Genomic DNA, 17,186 nt, shown 5'->3' with positions numbered 1-17,186 from the left:
AGGCAGACTGAGCTTTGTAAGTGCTGTTTTTATGAATGACCAAGAGAGCAAATAAGCTCACTCTGGAGGGGCGCATGCAGGAAAAAGATGAGATCAGGAATGAATTCTGCTTTATCAGTGAAAAACAGAGAGCAGGAAAAGCAGATCTAACCAAAATAATGATAAAACCACAAAGAGTGACAGGAGTACAGATAAAAATTTAAACAGAGTAATGGTATCTGTTTTTAATTTACGAGATCACCTGTTTCTTTCCTGTCTTTTAATGATTTATTTCCTTTTTTAGCTAATGTAATTCGATGGACAATTTTTCTTTTAAATTCTCAGTCTTGGAAAAAATACGTATGACTTTCTAGTTGGGCCTCAATGTTGGGCAGGTTTCCCATTAATTTCTTTCTCACAGAACAGTGTAGAGCCACTGGCATTTCTTAAAAGATAACATTAATCTCCCAAGGAGATAGTTGAGCTAACTGAGAAAACCAGCCACTGAGGAATTGTCTTTCCTTTTCCTTCCCATTGGTGACCGAAATCATATTGCCAGCACACTTTGGTCTGAGCTTTGTGGTTAATAGATTTGAATAGGAAATTTAGTGGGATCCCTGAACAGATATTAAGATAAGGGAAACAGCTATTGCAGATAATGAGTTTTCTTTTTTTTTTTGTTGTTATAAATGCTTGTACATTCTTCTTTTCTTCAGTAAATGTCCAAAATAAACTTTTATTAGAATATATTTGACAAACAAGTATGTTTCCTTTGAAATTGCTTTTGAATGAATCTTCTACTTGGGTTTTAATCTCTCTCAGTTGTAATTAGCTTTGCCTTTGTGGTATGCAATACAGTATTTTAATTCCAGTTTGAAATTGTTTAAAGAGAAACTATGAGTGTTTTCTCATCCTTTTGGCTTAAAATTTTACACATTTACGACAGTTCTTTTTCAGGATGTTTGCATTTTTGCCTTGTAGTTGGCAGTCAGTTTTGCTGCATCTGGGTTTATTTTATGATCTGTGGAAGTGGTGTGCTGAGAACTGGAAGAACCTACATTGAACTCTGCCATCCACTGAGATATTTCCAGCATACACCAAGAGGGTGGCTGGATGGTGTTTTACATCGTGCTTAGTGTTTCCAGGATGAAGTTTCTTAAGATTTCCTGCAGCTGCCACAGAAGCTTTATTCTTTCACCTATTTGTGATACCGTTTTCTTTTTTAATTCTTTAAGTTCCTTGGACATGTTTAACCTGGAACATAATGAATTATTTTTACTCAGTTATTTTAGGGTTAATTTCTTTGTTTGGTTTTAATATATTTCTATTTGGTTTTACTTATGGTTTAGGCCCAGTGTTATGGTTTATTAGGTTCACTGGGGTTTAAAATTCTTTTTTGAGATCTGCTTCATTAATTTTTTAATTCTTAGGTGCTGTGTGGTGCAGTATGGAATCCAGCCTATATCCATGTATTTCATACAGTTACTTTACAGAAAACTATTTCTATTCCTAAAAGTATTAGTTTATTTTTTTTAATTTTTTTTATTGAAGTTCTAAAAATTGTGAAAAAGCTATATTGTAATTTAGCTTCCTGGCTTGAAATTTGGACTTGTTTTAAAAATTTGCATGAAAACCAAATAATTCTAAATATAATGTCTATGGATATATGGACAGATGTGAAAGCTTGTGACATTATTTATCATTTAAATGCTTTAACAATCTTTACACAGGAAGTCAAGCCTTCACATTTTCCCACTAATTTTTCAGAGTTCAGTGTTTCTAGTACTTAATATCTCATGGGTTTGAACTTTTTTTTACTTTTGCATTGCAATTTGGAAAGCAAGGAGTCCTACTTTGAGACTAAATGTTGAATATTTTAATGCTTTTAATGTAAAATTCTTCATGGAGGGGGCTATTGTGAATTGCTGGTGTGATGCCTCCTCTGCCCCTGCAGGTCACCTCAAGAAGAATGGGGACACTGGAGCACTCTGGTAGGGTGGGTGCTGTCTCCTAGAAAAAAAAGTCCAAATGGTGTACGTACTATGAGGGAATCATAACTCTTTCCATTATGAAATGTTTATACTTCTCTGTAGATGTTATAAAAAGCTCCCTAATGGTGTAATATATAAAAAGAATACTGGAAACAGTCAGACAGCTCTAATAAGGTTATGTACAAATGAAACCTGTCCACATTTATTCCCTTTACCAAACAGCATGTGGGGAACTGGGAGTACTTAACCAAAAGAAGTTTTCTTGATTGAAAACTGCTTTTTCAGCTTGCAGACCTCCTCCTCCCTCTCCCTCCTCTCAATGGAAAAACAACAGCCCTGAAGGAAATAAAGAAATATATCCTCTCTTGAGGCCTCGCCCCCGTCCCTGAACAATCCTTCTACAGCTCCCAGCAGCAACTTCTGCTTCCTGCAGCCTGAATAAACTCTATTTAAAAAAAAAAAATTAATTGAGCTTAAAAGCATTATTTCTCTGTGTGGTAATGAATTGAGTGTGGCAATATACTGCGTTACAGTTTTATCCTTGGCATGCCACCATCTGGAACAGCTCTCTGCGACTCTCATTGAGTATGTCAGGGAGCCAATGATCTGTTGTACAAAACTGAACAAAATACCGTTCTCGCTTTACAAGGATCCTCACAAAGGTTTCCTACAGATTTTTCTTAGAATAGTTTTCATTTTCATGCTTTTTGGAAAGTTGAAGTGCAGCTTGTGAAGTTCTAATAAGAAAGACCAGATAAAAGTGATCTGTAGATCCATTTGTAGGAAATATGGCCATTCTCTGTGAATCTTTTAGAATATAATGCATTTATATAATAATACATTTATATACACTTCCGTATTTTAATTCTTGTACCTATTGTTACTGAAGTCGTGGTGTGTTCATATTGTACAAAGCCTTACTCATTAAGATGGAATATGTTATTTTGTTACTCCACAGCAAAGAAACGTTGCGTGGCATTTTTAATAAGATGAAAATTGGTTTTACTGAGCCATAATTATATAACAATACCCATTCTGTAAAGACAGATGTTGTATGTTTGTTCATTGTCTAATTTTGCTCATTAGATAGTCCTCACAATGATGCTATGTTTCAGTGTCCCACGATGTGTCTTTGCAACACTTCAGAGAGCTGAAATGATGTGAACTATTTTGCCCACTGGGAGCTGAAGGTTTAAGGCATGATGGTGTTACTAGTAGTTAGATATCCTAGTACATTTGTGAGTCAGTGATGGACTGATTTATGCAACTACATGGGAAACCTGCAAGTCAGAGTTCTAAGTTAGCATGCTAACCAACATAACATCTTTAGTTTTGTATGCCTCACGCTACTAGAGAACCATTTGATTTTGTGGCCTATTCCACACTAATACTTGGGGGGTTTACCTTTCTAAGTTGCAAAATTCTTTGTGAGGATGTATCTCTCTGTAGACGGTAAACTTACATGGCATAAATGAGCTACTGATGGTCATTCGTTAATTGAATGTAGGAGTTGCTTCCTGGCTTGTGTATTTTTTAAGTATATAAGGGCTTAAACTCTAGATTCAGTAAGGTATTAACATCTAGGTTATGTTCAGCTTTTACTGGCCAGTGTTTCCTGTTTGTTTTGATTATGTTTTTTCCACATAAGAAGGCCAAGTTATAGTCCTTCATGTGTATTTTCACAGCTTATCCAGTCTCACATCATCACATCTCTTAATTAGTGCAACATCATTTTTTTGGCAGTACTTCCTGCTCATATAACTTCAATGTGCATCTGAGAGGATGTAATCAAATGCTGATGATTTGATTTGATGTAATCAAATGTTGTTGCTTTGATTACAAGATTCTCTTACTCACTTTTTTCCTCTCTTCTTTCCACAACATTTTTGGTCATATTAATTATTACATATGTCTTTGCTTTCAAGGTATTTCCGGACTCCTGTATCTATCAATTTCCCTTTACGTGGCTTCTCACATTTATTTTGACACATCTGTGCTCACTGCTCATAAGACCTCATCATACCAGTTACCAGGGCTGCCGCATTTAATTTTAGGAGAATCACTTTCTTGCTTACACCTAGGCTAACCTGTATGTTATAAAAGCATTTTCTGTGAACATTCCCAAAGTTATTGCAATGTCTTCTTCCAAATCCTTCCAAGAAATTAATGTCTACTATACTGTAATATAAAAACTCATAAGACAGCTTTCAATTTGCCACTGTACAGATATTATTATATGGTGCTGTTAGTGGTTCCCTTGTAGTTCCCTGCATGTGAGCATATTTTTTCTTATACTTAAATTTTCAGCTTTTGAGGACAAAGACCATTTTTGTCCCATGCTTTTATAGTGTGGATCTGTGCTCCATAACCAGAGTTCATGTGATCATGCAGATATAGCCCAAATTCAGCACTGAGTAAAAGGCACTTCCAGGCCTGAGCACAACTGCTTTGCTGCCTTGTTGCTTTGTGTTAGCATATGGTCTTTCAAATGTGCTGTACTTTTAAGTATAGATGATCAACTGCTTTAACATCTCTAAAAGTACTGGCTTTTTCTTTTTTTTCCAAGACAAATATATAACAGATGCATAAATGAACCATGGAATGAATGTGCTGCAGACATAGAGCCATCATTACGCTCTTCACAATCAAGTTTTTTCATAAGCTCATGTGGTGTACACCTGTGTTAAGTTAATGGTGCACTTAGGTGCAGTGTGGAAGACTTAATAATTCAAAGTGGAATTTGTTTCTTTGTTCCTTTTGTGCTCTTTCTCATATCCTCCCCATTCATTATTTACTGTGCTCTGTTTGCCTTCTGTTTGTACTTACAATTATTTTGCTAATACTTGATTTGGCTGAACTTCAAATTCACCAACTAGAAATATGGTAGCAGGACAGGGATACCACATAGGTTTATAAAAAAGAAAATAATCAGCAAGCAGTCTGTATTACAGAAAATGTGCCTTAATGTTCACTGTACTGAGTATCTACTAGAAACATTTGAAAATTAAGAAATGAGAATACATATGAGTTTAAAAATAATTTAAACAATGATTGAACAGAGCTAATTGTGCATTAGGGGTTCAACGAATAACTTGCTACTGTAACTCTGTTTTGTATATTACAATCATACTTACTAGCATTTTTATGCCCCTTCAAGTAGATGTTTTCTAATGTATAGTTGTGTGTTCTTTCATAAAATAGTTCTACTACTTAGTTCTTTCATTTTCCTCAGAAACAAAAGCATTTCTTTCTCATCCGATTGAAAAAGGGAAATAGGAATTGGATAGAAAGCCATCTGGTTTAAATTTAAACTAAAGGTGATGGCAGGGAGAGAAACATTTGTAGAACTTGCAAAATCTAAGACCATTTTCTCAGTTGAAGGTGTACACTAGCCACTGATGGCTCTGCTTTTTTAATTTGGGGATCTAATTGGACTAATCTTGCTTTAAAAAACATTGTTAAAGATCAGCAGAACTACAGCTGACCAAAAAGGTAAAGCTTTTAATACAAGATGATAGGTTTCTCAAACTCAGTAATTGGCTTGCTCTTAAGCATGCTGCATACTACATACAGTAGCTTGCAGCCTGCCGGAAGTGTTTGTGAAGGTCATTTGAAGCACAAGTTTATTAGACTTGTGCTCAGTAATTACTAGCTCTGTGCCCTATAGCATCTGCTGTTAACTTCTGTATGCTGTTGCCCGTAATGAATTGAAAAGGCTTCAGGCCTATCCACGTCTGATAGTTCGTATTCCTTACAGATTACCATCCTTTCTACCTGTTTTAAAGACACTTATGCAAATTGTTATTAGAATTCAAAGCATCAAAATAGTCTAAGCAGTAAATTGTCATCTATGGATTTTGAATTTTAAGAAGTTGACAGAATTACAGTCACATTATGATACCTATTGGATTTATTTTTGGCCTAACTTTTGGCCTACAAACCATCATCATTTGAGATTGTTTACTTTTCACCAGAATAAATTTGAGAACCATTACCTTTACTAGACCGTGTGTATCAATACCAGTCTTAATCAAGAGATTTAATTACCTATTCCATATGCAGTCCAGAGATTTCTGCATAGACAGGCATACAACCATATTGTTTAATGACATTAACAAGGATAAATCTAGAAGTTGGTAAAGACTAATTGTCTAATTGCACAGTATGTGCACCTGGCTCTCTTGTGCGATTTATGCTGATGTCCAAACCACCATGTGTCCACTACTGGCGATAGAGAGATAAAAGGAAATACAGGGGTACCTAACTGACATGTAGATATATTTGAAGAATTCTGCATAGATACATTTTCTTCTTCTATACAGCAGTGTAGTTTGGTCTTTTCTTTTATACCATGATAGATATCTGCATAATTTAGTGTATAATTTTAGCTCGCATTGTTTCACAGTTGATAACTTTCTATTATGTAAGCATAGGGAAACATACCATGGACTAAAACTTCTTAGTGTTTTTTTAGAGTTCTCCTTGGTGAAATGCAGATATTTAGCATTGCCATAAATGATGTTAGCTGAAAAGAATTATCTATTTTGATAGAAGGGTTCTCCCAGGAATTTGAACTGTATCCTCTTTTAGGGCTGAACACCATCTTGATCTCATTACATTATTTTTTTTTCCCTGATCAGAGGCTCTCAGATGGCATTTTGTGGCAATAGTTTATTTGACCTGACCCAGAAGATTCTGGCTATTTGGAATGTGTTGTCATAAGCTATTAGTGATCCATCTATAACAGAGTTGTGCCTCTAGGCTTAGCATTTGGTTAAAAGGAAAAAAGAGAAAGAGAAAGAAAAAAAACCAAACCAAAGCCAAACACCCAGCTGGAAAACAAATGTAATTATCAAGTTTAATGCATGAATATTATTGGCAAGCAGATGGTGATATTTAGATTGAAAGGTATCAACAAAGAAAAAACAATGACAGAAGCATTGAAGATGACTGACATGTCTCAATTTTCAAGGCATTTTAAGCATTGTGGGCAATAGTTACTAGAAATTTAATGTGTGAACCCCTGAGTTTCATGGGATTTGCTAGTTTAGTATTTCATGTCTTTGATTTTTGTGTCAGTTATGTTGTTGCGTGCAGAATATTTTTACCACAGACTTTGAATACCGTAAATTCGAATATTGCACAGGCTTCAGGACAGCTTTTTATGAAATGAAGGGCATGCATGGGCAAGTTTGAAAAATGCCAATAATAAAGTTTGTATCTTTGTGCAAATGATTACGTATAGTTCATTAAACAGTAGAAGAAACAGTGTCAAACTTGTCTGCCTGGAGATGTGTTGAAGAGTCAAATATTTAGACATACTTTTTCTGTGAAATGAAGGTAGAAGTCTGCCTGCAAGATGGAAATTAACATGATTTATAATGAAGATGATATTTAATGCATGTTGAGCAATCAAGTGCCAAACTGGTGTTGAAGAAGTTTTGTACCTATGCTAATGTAAAGAAGAATATAAGAAGCTTTTCCTCCTCAACAATATATATTGTAATTTCATCTTTTATTTGTTTGTTTTATTAGCATAAGGCGGCATCAGGAAAGGAGAGCGATTTTGACTCCAATTCTAACAGATTTTACAGTTCGAATAACAGCAGCTCCTGCAATTATATTTACAAAAATTGATGCTGCAGAGAATTTACACCAGGAGGTTAGTACAAAGCGTGAACGGAAAAAGCATAACTTTTAATATGTTGATAATCTTAATTTTACTATTCTACCATTTGCAGTGTCCCAGTGTGTTTTCAAATACAGTGATCACCCTGGAAACAGGGAGAGGGGTAAGGGTTTTAGTAACTAGATGAAATGTCCATTCTCTGCTGGAGAAAGAATTTGTGTATAGCACTTGATATTCAAGGCAGCCTGTCTAGAGGTAGGTAAGCTTGTTTGCAAATCAAAAAATGGGAATCCTTTAATGATTTCCAGCAGTATTTTTTAACAGATTTGTGACGGAAAGGTGTTGAGAAGAGGTGATATTACAAAACATTGTATTCAGTGTATTTTCAAAGAAGCCTGAAAAAGAAATCTGTACAGTATCTAGAAGAAGAAAGTTGAGTTGAGTTTCTTTAGCAAGATTTTCAAGCCCACCGAGCATCTACTCCCAGCCATTACTGTGGACACTTCACGGTACTCCAGATTTAGCAATCACCATTACCAGTCTGTGGGTCAGCTTGTTAGTGATTAATCTGTGAATCATGTTACTGACAAAAGGTATTGGCTCACTTTTTGGCATTAGTTTGTAGCTCAAGAATTTAAAAAATTTTATTTAGGGGAAATATCAGACAGATTTTGTCTGTACACAAGAATTCCTCGTAACAGCTGCCTCCTGGGAAGAGCAAACCTGGTACAGAAATTTAAAAGGTATTAGGTGTGTATTGTAATGTAAAATAGGTGTACATTGTTAGAAAATAATAACTAATGGGTATGGAAACTAAAAATGACAGCTTCGTATTGTGTGTAAAGGGTCATCACAAGGGCAGATGGTATGTTATTTCATGTAAAAAATGAAATAGCTTAGGGGGTGACTAGGATGCATAGAAGTTATTTAAAAAAATAATCTCTGAGTTTTACTAATCCTTATGTTGAAGAATTTCAGTGTTTTCTGTACGTACATTCTTCTTGTTACCTGCTCCCAGGATGATGTTCCCTGATGGAGAGGTCTAGTTTAGATTATGAAAAACTTGAACATTGTGCAACCTCCTGATGAGAACAGGCAGTATTTCTACTTATAGGACCAATTCTGCATTGGTTCTGGTTTTCATCTCTTTATCACTTGCCAGCTGTGGTGAAAAGCTTGTTTTGTGCTAGATAACACCAATAAAACAGCAGCCATCTAGCTACCTTTGCCAAGGTTTCAATAATGGTTTACAGGCAAGAAGAAATCAATTAGCTTGGTTATCAGTGAGTTCCAACACAGGATTTCATTACAAATTGGCAAATTTTATGTTTAAAAAGAAATATATCATTTTCTTGAAAGTAAAGGACAATAAGAGTTATTTCAAGGAAGTGTAAAACAAAATCTGACAGTCCACTGTTTGGTACTACCAAGAGATGGAAACAAGACCTCACACATTAGATGCTTTTCTTGCAAAATTTGTCTTAATAGTTATACTGTTGAAAGCAAAGGAAAGAATAAGCTACATCCATTTTTAGAAGCCAGAGACACTACTTTCTCCTAAAAAGACCAAATTAATACTGTGTTTTGTATAGTATTAATTTGTCATAAGTCAATATTGAAGCATTGACTACAGCAGAGAATCACAATACGGTTACATAGAAGCTGAAAATTATTTCCAGCATGGCTATTATCTTGTATTTTCCCTTAATTTCTCAACAGGAAATTTTGGTGTGTGGTCATTCTTTGGAGGTAAATGTAACAACAAACCTGGATTTCTTCCTCAATGTAGCTCAAGTACAACTTCTTCAGCAGCTGATACAAGTCAATATGGTTGGACTGGAACCTTCCAGTAGTACCGCTGAGGTAGGTTTTTTTCTGGTTTGCTCTTGGGTTTTTTAGAGTGCCACAGCTCAGGTTTTTGCATCATCTAGATAAAATTATAAAAGTAAATGAAATACAAGTTTTGTTATTGTTTCTTTGGTCGGCTTTAAAACGCAATCTGAGTATTCTCACAAGAGGATGAGTGATATTTTAAGAAGAATATTATTCAGTAAATTAGACTAAGGTGGTTCTACAACATCTTATGTACAGGAGAATTATGTAAACAATGAAGGAAATCAGTTTTGAGCTAGGTTTTTGAGGCTGTTTGGCATTTAACTTTTATTAAAGCTTCAGCATCTTCTTGTAAGTTCACATACTACACTGTACTTCACAAAAGTCAGTAAACCATAAAATTTTCTCTGTGCCTAGTACTAACATTAACTGTCTTCACTCAAGTCCCTAATATTCAGTCCACCTCTGAATATTCTTATACTTCTATAAGAATGGGGATGCATACATCATGAAGGGTCCTTTATCTTCTGAACAATTAATGTCTCCTTTTTTCTGCAGTCTTACTGTGTTCAGCAAGTATATTTTGAATTTGTCATTTTTTATCTGGAAATTGATACCTCAGTTTGCATTGAAGACCAGTCTCCAACTGTGACAGATTTTAAATTAAATTATTAATTTTAATTTTTACTTTAAATTATTAAACTTCTGGGCTGATACCAAAGAAAAAGAGATGAGAAAAGAAAGTTAAAACTTTGCCCTAAAAAAAAAAAAAAGAGTATTTCTTCAAAACCAAGGGTCTAGTCAGGCTGACAGTATCTTTAAGACAATAGAAGTTAATGTGTGACAAGACGCTAATTCCAGTGGAATAGCTGTTGGACCATTGAGAAATCTTCACAAATAGGAACAAGAGCAAAAGAGAGAGTTAAAGAGAAATACGCAATCAACTGTTCCTTTCAAAGAATCTGGCTAATGGGAGAGTTGGAAAAAAACTTTTCTTCTTCCCTTCCTGAATCTCTCAGATTCAGCATTCATGTGAATCTGGGTGGAAGCGAGGAATGCTCTAGAGCAGCCAAACTACTTACATTCCTCTCTCCTCATCCTGTCAAAACCCCAAAAGTTGTTAGTATCTGCTAATCTAGGCATCACATCACCCCCTGCTCCTTTATCCCTTCCCAAGGATAGAGGGAAATAAAAGGCATTTTTTTAACATGCTGAGGCATGAAAGATGTAGCAAAATGCAGTGTATCTTTCTTCTCCTTGGATACTTCACAGACACAGGGCCTCTTTTGGAGATGAACATTATACATAAGTATATATGGGAATGTCTTCAATAAATAATGTGTGGAGTACTGTTTTCCCATTTTCAGTGGAATGGATAGAATCAGAATATTTAAATGATGCCAAGAATTTTAATTTTGATTTGGCATTGTGCAGAAGTGCTGCACGACTGATTTGACTGCATAAGCATAAAAGCAATTTGCTACTTATTTTCAGACAGGTTTTTTGTTGACTACATCCAAGATGCCTGTTTCTTCTTCATTAATATCTCACTTGAATTATTGAGGTCTCCTGTACTAAGTAATGGAATATTTCTTGTTCAAGGCAGTGGCTTCTCTTTAATAAGTTATAAAATTTAATCTTGATTTACTATACTGAAAATATAAAATCCAATAGTTTGTTACTTTTTGTCCAGTTATTTCTTCAGTGCTCTGTAGACTTTTGTGCCTATATGAAACCGTCCCGCCCTCTGATAAATGCACATTTATTATTATCCTCGTGTTTCTCCTTTAGTTAACAGAAAGAAACATAATACAGTGATTGTATGCTGCTGTTTTCACATCTCAGTGAATGAAATCCGAAGCCTGCATGTGGCTATTTGTACTTCACACCCACTAATTATTTCATAGCAATAATCAAAGCATATTTTAGGCTACAAGATGCCTCTAGAGACCATTCATTTGCTAAGAACACTAATGTCAAACCTAGATGAGCTTTTCAGTGCATTGTTCCATCAAGTCTTTCGGTATCCCCAAGGAATAAGTTTGCACCACGTATCTAGATAATTGTCCTGTGATTAACTACCCTCTCTCTGTCACATTTCTGTATTTATATCCATTCAGAGTTTTGCTCAGTACAACTTCTATCCATTGTATCTCAACATTTCACTATACATCTCCAAGAACAGCTAACTCCATCTTTGTAACCTTGCTTAGGTAACTGTAAACAGCAGTGCTCCACCACCACCCTTAGCCTTCTCTCTTGCCGTCTGAACAAACCACCTACCTATAAATCCTGTGCTTTAACCAGTCTCTCTTGATGATCCTCCGCCTGCTCAGGTTTATTGTCAGTCTTCTTCTATTGAGCTCAGTTAGAAACAGTACTCTAGATGTGGACTCACAAGTATCTAATAAAAGGTAAAAATGTCACCTCTGATCTGCTAGCTTTGCTGTTGTTAATGCTGCCCAGTAAGTGCTTAGCCTTCAACTCTACAGGGGCATGCTGCTATCACATGTTCAATTTGTTGTCCCCCAGAACCCTTGGGTTGTTTTTTGCAAAGCTATTCTGTAGCAGTTGGCCTTCAGCTTGTATTAGTTTGGGGATTTTTCCATGTCAGGTTCAGGTCTTTGCATTTATTTTTTACTTTCACGAGGTTTCTGTTAAACCATTCCTTCATTTTGTCACTGTCCCTCTGAATGGCAACCCTACCCCTCGCTGTACGAACAGCTCCCTCCAGTTTGGTGTCATCTGTGAGCTTTCTTGCGGTACATTGTGTGTCATTGCTAAGGTCTTTAATAAAGGTATTAAACATGATCAAACCTTGAGGAATGTCACTCTGTAACTAGAGTTCAGCTACTCTTTGGAACAGTCACCATTAGTCTCTGCTTTTAGTGATCCAGTTTGGTTTTTACACACCTTGTCATCTACCCATTCAGTTCACACTGGATGCAAGGCTGCTGTGGAAAACTTTGTCTAAACCTTCCTATGGTCAAAGCAAAGGGCATCCAGAATCAATCATTATAGAAGGCAATTAGATAGTGGCAAGGCATGATTTGCCTTTTGGTAGATATGTGTTATTTGTTCCCCAAAGCTTTTTTGCCCTTCAAGTGCCTGTAATTTGCTTCTGTGAAAATGTGTTCTGTCACCTTCCCAGGGACTACAGTAAGGCTGACTATCAAGTAGTTCCCTACATCCTCCTCCATGGTCTTTTTTTGAAGATGGGCATGTTTTCCAGATACTAAAGACTGTCCCAGACAGCATGTCCTTTCACACATTATAAGGAGAACCCCAGCAGTGGCACTAGCCAGTTCATCAAACATTTTTGGATGTGTTATGTCTGGTATTTTAAGAGAAAAATTGAGCTGAAGTTATCCACCTTCCAAAGGCTTTACTGAGGTGTTGCAAGTTACCTAGGCTGTTGTGCAGATCATAGTGATACACAGAACCTGTGCTGTTTCTCCTGCTGTAGCGTTCATTGTGCAGTTGCGTTCAACACAGTCTTATTCAGCAGGACAGTTCATAGAAAACAGATTTCCCTCCTACCCACAGTGCCTATTTTCTTTGCAGATTTAGAGCTTCTTGTTTGTAGTGTTTGAGGATTTTCACCAATATTTCTATTACATGCTTAAGCATGGTTAACAGAAGAGTAGGAAGAAACTGTATTCCCCATGGGAATGTACAAAATTAAATGGAGAAACCAAGTAAGTTTGCATTTCCAAATCAGAATGTATGAAACCTGTTTCCCGAACCTACCCCAAGATAACATGGCAGTGATTTTTTTTTTCCTTTTTTTTTTAAGTTGAAAGGAATAGAACATTTTTGAATAAATATTATTTTGGTACATTACACCGTTGAGCTGTGTTTGCAGTAAGTACTTAGTTATTTTCAAGGGTATTCAGAACCTATGCCCATTGCATACAGTGCTTCTTATAAGGGACTTATGAATGAATAAGTACACAATAAAGGGAAGTATGTAAAAATGGTGTACATGGGCATTCTCTGAATAGGAAAGGGGATAAAGGAATGCCTTGAATATCTTGTGATAACTGACCATAAGTGAAATTAGTTTTTTTGATTGTTCTGTCTGCTAAAATAATAAGATTGAAATAGATTCTTCTGAAAGATTTTGTAGAGTATTTGTCAAAAAGTGTACTTTTATTCTGAAATAAACTGTAACAGAAGCTGTAGGATTCGAGAGTTGCTTAAATGTAGGAAGAGGACAAGAATGGAAGTTTTTCATAGTTTTTTAATGCATTAGTGCCACTTTAAAGGCACTGCAGATGAAATACTGAAAAAACTGAAATGCTTTTGAATTTTTATAGATCTGACTACTGAAAGTTACCAGAAATTCCTGTTTCTGAAGGAGCGCAGCTGAATGAAAATTCCACATTGCTAGTAGGGACTTAGCCTTTTCAAAGAAAAAAAAAACAAAACCAAGCGAATGGAATACACAGTCATTGTTCAGACTTAGTGGAAAGCTTTAGTTCAATTTAAGGTGTGAGCACCAAGGTTGAGAGACAAAAGGAAAGTTAGGTTGGAACTCAGATTATGAATGGAATTTTTTATGACAGTGATTTAAGGCAATGAGTGTATTTGCTTGGCTTTCCTTTAGGCGCTCCTGTTATTACTAATTAAGATAATAATCTAGATTGTGTAAATCTCCTGCAGGCGAGAGATTTCAGCCACATTTAAAGATGTGGTGTTTAACCTGTTTTCAGGAAGCCGTTTTTACAGTATGAGGTCTTATTTAAAGGAAAAGTCAGTAGGGATGAATTGTTTATTCATCTCATATTTATTTCCTGGTTATGTCTGTTCAAACACTGTTATGCATATGTGTAAAATTATGGTTAATTTGCTTTTTAGCTTACAAAGCTTAAGATAAGATAGAATTGTGGAATGATTTAGGTCAGAAGGCACAGAACAGAGTTCATATACTCCAGCCCCTGCATACAGCACACCTAATTACATTAAGTTGCTCTAGGGCTTTAGTCAAGTCTTAAATACCTTCAAAAATGGAAATCACACAACCTCCCTGGGCACTAGTTGACCACCCAAATGTGGTTGCTTTTTTTTAAATAAATCCTTATATCTAATTGGAGTTTCTTGTTTTCCTTCTTGTGTCCATTGCTTCTCATCCTATTACTGGGCATCTCTGAGAAGGGTGGCACCATCTTCTCTATGAACTACAATCAGGTAGTTGTACACATGCCCATGGATGCCATCTGATTAAACTTTTCGTCATCATCTGATATTTCTGTCTTAATTTTGTAGCCATCTTGGTTCCCTCTGATACTTTTCTTGTACTGTGAGGACCAAAACTGGGCACAGTATTCCAAATGTGTTTTCATGAGTGCTGAATAATAATCACTTCCCTCAATCTACTGACCATGTTTCTGTGGATGCCATAGAAAATGCTGCTGGCCACCTTTACTGCCCAGACACATCACTTGCTTATGTCCACCAGGACTGCTCTGAAGCAGCTTCTGTCATTGCTGAGGTTCTTTATTTTCATGTAGAGGACTTCACATTTCTCTTGTTTAACATCCAAAGGTTCCTGTTTGGCTCATTCATCTACCCTGTCTAGGTCCCTGAGGATAGTGTCCCTGCTCTTGCACATATACACTGCTTCCCATTAATCAATATGCTCTGAAATCAGTCATTCCTCTAATTTTATGTCCGTCATTTCACCCATCCAGACTGTAATGTCCAAACATAGGTTCAAGAATTTTGCAGAAGTATTAAAAGCCTTGCTTTTAGACTTCCACTGTTTTACGCATGTCCAGACACTATCATAGATGGTAATCAGGTAATCTGATAGATACCTGCTTTGTGGGTTCTGAGGAAGGGCATAGCATTTCAGAAGCTTTGTTTTGTTCATCTTAGCTTTGTCACTTAGCTGTGTTCATCTTCTTTGACACTTAGGAATTCTTTGTATTTTTTCATTTCTGCTGCTGGTGGTAGATGTCCAACTATGAATATATAAAGCTTGACTCCTTTTCTGCTTGTCTCTAGCACTCCTTCTGTAGGCTATCTGCTGATTCTTTCTCTAGCAAGGTGAGCACTCCAGGGTCCCAACTATGTGAGCTGATGACAGCTCTTCCATCAAGCAGCCCTTTGAAGCTAACAAGTATTCCAAAGATAACAAAATATTTAGGGGTTCTGCTTATGATTTGTGGGGCAGGTGAGGGATCGCAAGAGTCAAATGCATGCACCTTGGCTGCAAGATTAATGTTTTGGAGCTGTGAAGCCACAGATATTTAAGAAGTGCAAACCTCAAGGCTGAAGTAGAATCACCTAGAGTTGTGTAAACAATTACAGAGATATACAAGTAGTTAAATAATTAAAGATTAAATATTATTCAAGTTTGGGTGTTAGGAAGAGTCTTATTTGGTGTAGAACACTGCTGAGGGACATGACAAGAAGATGTTGGGGTCCTTTCACTGATTTTTCATATCAGAAGTCTGAGTATCTGCTGTGATTTTATAATTGAGTTGATTCTAATATTATAATCTCCAACTAATCATAACAACTCCCTATCAATTTTTAATCTATGTGATTTTGAGTTCAGTAAATTCTATTAATCTGCCTTGGATTTAAAAAAATAAGCCACTCTTAGTTAAAATGGCAAAAAATCAGTGAGTTGCATTCTCTAAAGCCTAAAAATCATCAAGCAGGTAAATTTATTAGATACAGAGGAACTTTGGTGTATTAAGACTACCTGGGGCATGTGGTTTTACCAATAGTAATAAATTTTCTTATTCATTGAGATCAAGTAGTCATCATATTAAGTCTACTATAAAACCAACCATATATGAAGAATATTACATGACTAATTTTGAAACCAGTGTTTTTAAGCAAGTTAAATCTTTATACTTTTTACCAAAATAAAAACCATACTTTAAGGGGGCAGGGATGAACCACATCATTAGGAATGCCAGAGATGGGGGTGCTCTTTGATCTACATATGTATTCTAGTATACCACAGTAAAGACCCACCCTTAAGTGATGAAGCTATTTAGTAACATTTTTTCCTTTTCCCAGTCTTCTGACTCTCTTCCTGCTACCTCTTTCTTCTTGGTCTCCCACCGTCTACTGTAATCTTTTCTTTGTGCAGAGTCACTCTGGTTTAGAAATAATGTAATGAAAGCAAGAATAAATGTGGGTTTGTGTCTTCTGAAATTATTTAAAGACTTATCTTTTTTCCTCACACAAGAAAAATTCTTCAGAATGTAATGGTACCTTCTGCTGTTGGGTGGGATTTTGTTCATTTGTGTGTTTGTTTTCCTTCACTTCAAAGAAAACAGATCTGAAGATTTTCTTTGGTGCTTGATAGTTTCAATGGCAGATTCACTTTTTTTCAGAATCTCCAAAATTTTCAACTTTTTCCTTTAAAATCTGTTGGGTTTTTTTCTGGATTATCTTTTGGAAGTGGTGGCATACTTAGTCCTTTTGCTGCTTTTGTCCCGTATTATCCAGGTTTTTTGTTAATTCTAGAAAGCACCATTATAAATTTACAGCTTGGTGGTCTTGTTTGTGTAAGTACCTGAAATATTCACAAGTACTTCCTGTAACAAATTCATCAATATTTTTGAATTCAATGCACAGAATGTAGATAGGGATTAGTAGAAAGATTTCAGACCCAATACTAGATAAATATGATTGACATGCTTAGATAAATATAGTTCATATTTGCACATGATATAGTAATGGCCATAGTGACTTAAACTGAGGGTCATTTATTTAGCCTATATTAGCAT

At 35.8% G+C, this 17,186-nt stretch overlaps 1 protein-coding gene across 1 annotated transcript in view; it reads left to right on the top strand.

The window, feature by feature from the left end:
- Positions 1–17,186, top strand: part of VPS13B (vacuolar protein sorting 13 homolog B) — a 449,503-nt gene that overhangs the window by 282,924 nt on the left and 149,393 nt on the right. Inside the window, exons 32-33 of the mRNA XM_034068500.1 lie at positions 7,506–7,632; positions 9,319–9,462. Of these exons, the coding sequence (XP_033924391.1) occupies positions 7,506–7,632; positions 9,319–9,462 (271 nt within the window). The remainder of the gene's footprint in view (positions 1–7,505; positions 7,633–9,318; positions 9,463–17,186) is intronic.

The sequence above is a fragment of the Melopsittacus undulatus genome, chromosome 1, assembly GCF_012275295.1.
Source record: "Melopsittacus undulatus isolate bMelUnd1 chromosome 1, bMelUnd1.mat.Z, whole genome shotgun sequence".
NCBI classification, from domain to species: domain Eukaryota; kingdom Metazoa; phylum Chordata; class Aves; order Psittaciformes; family Psittaculidae; genus Melopsittacus; species Melopsittacus undulatus.
This window is presented reverse-complemented; position numbering and strand designations above follow the sequence as displayed.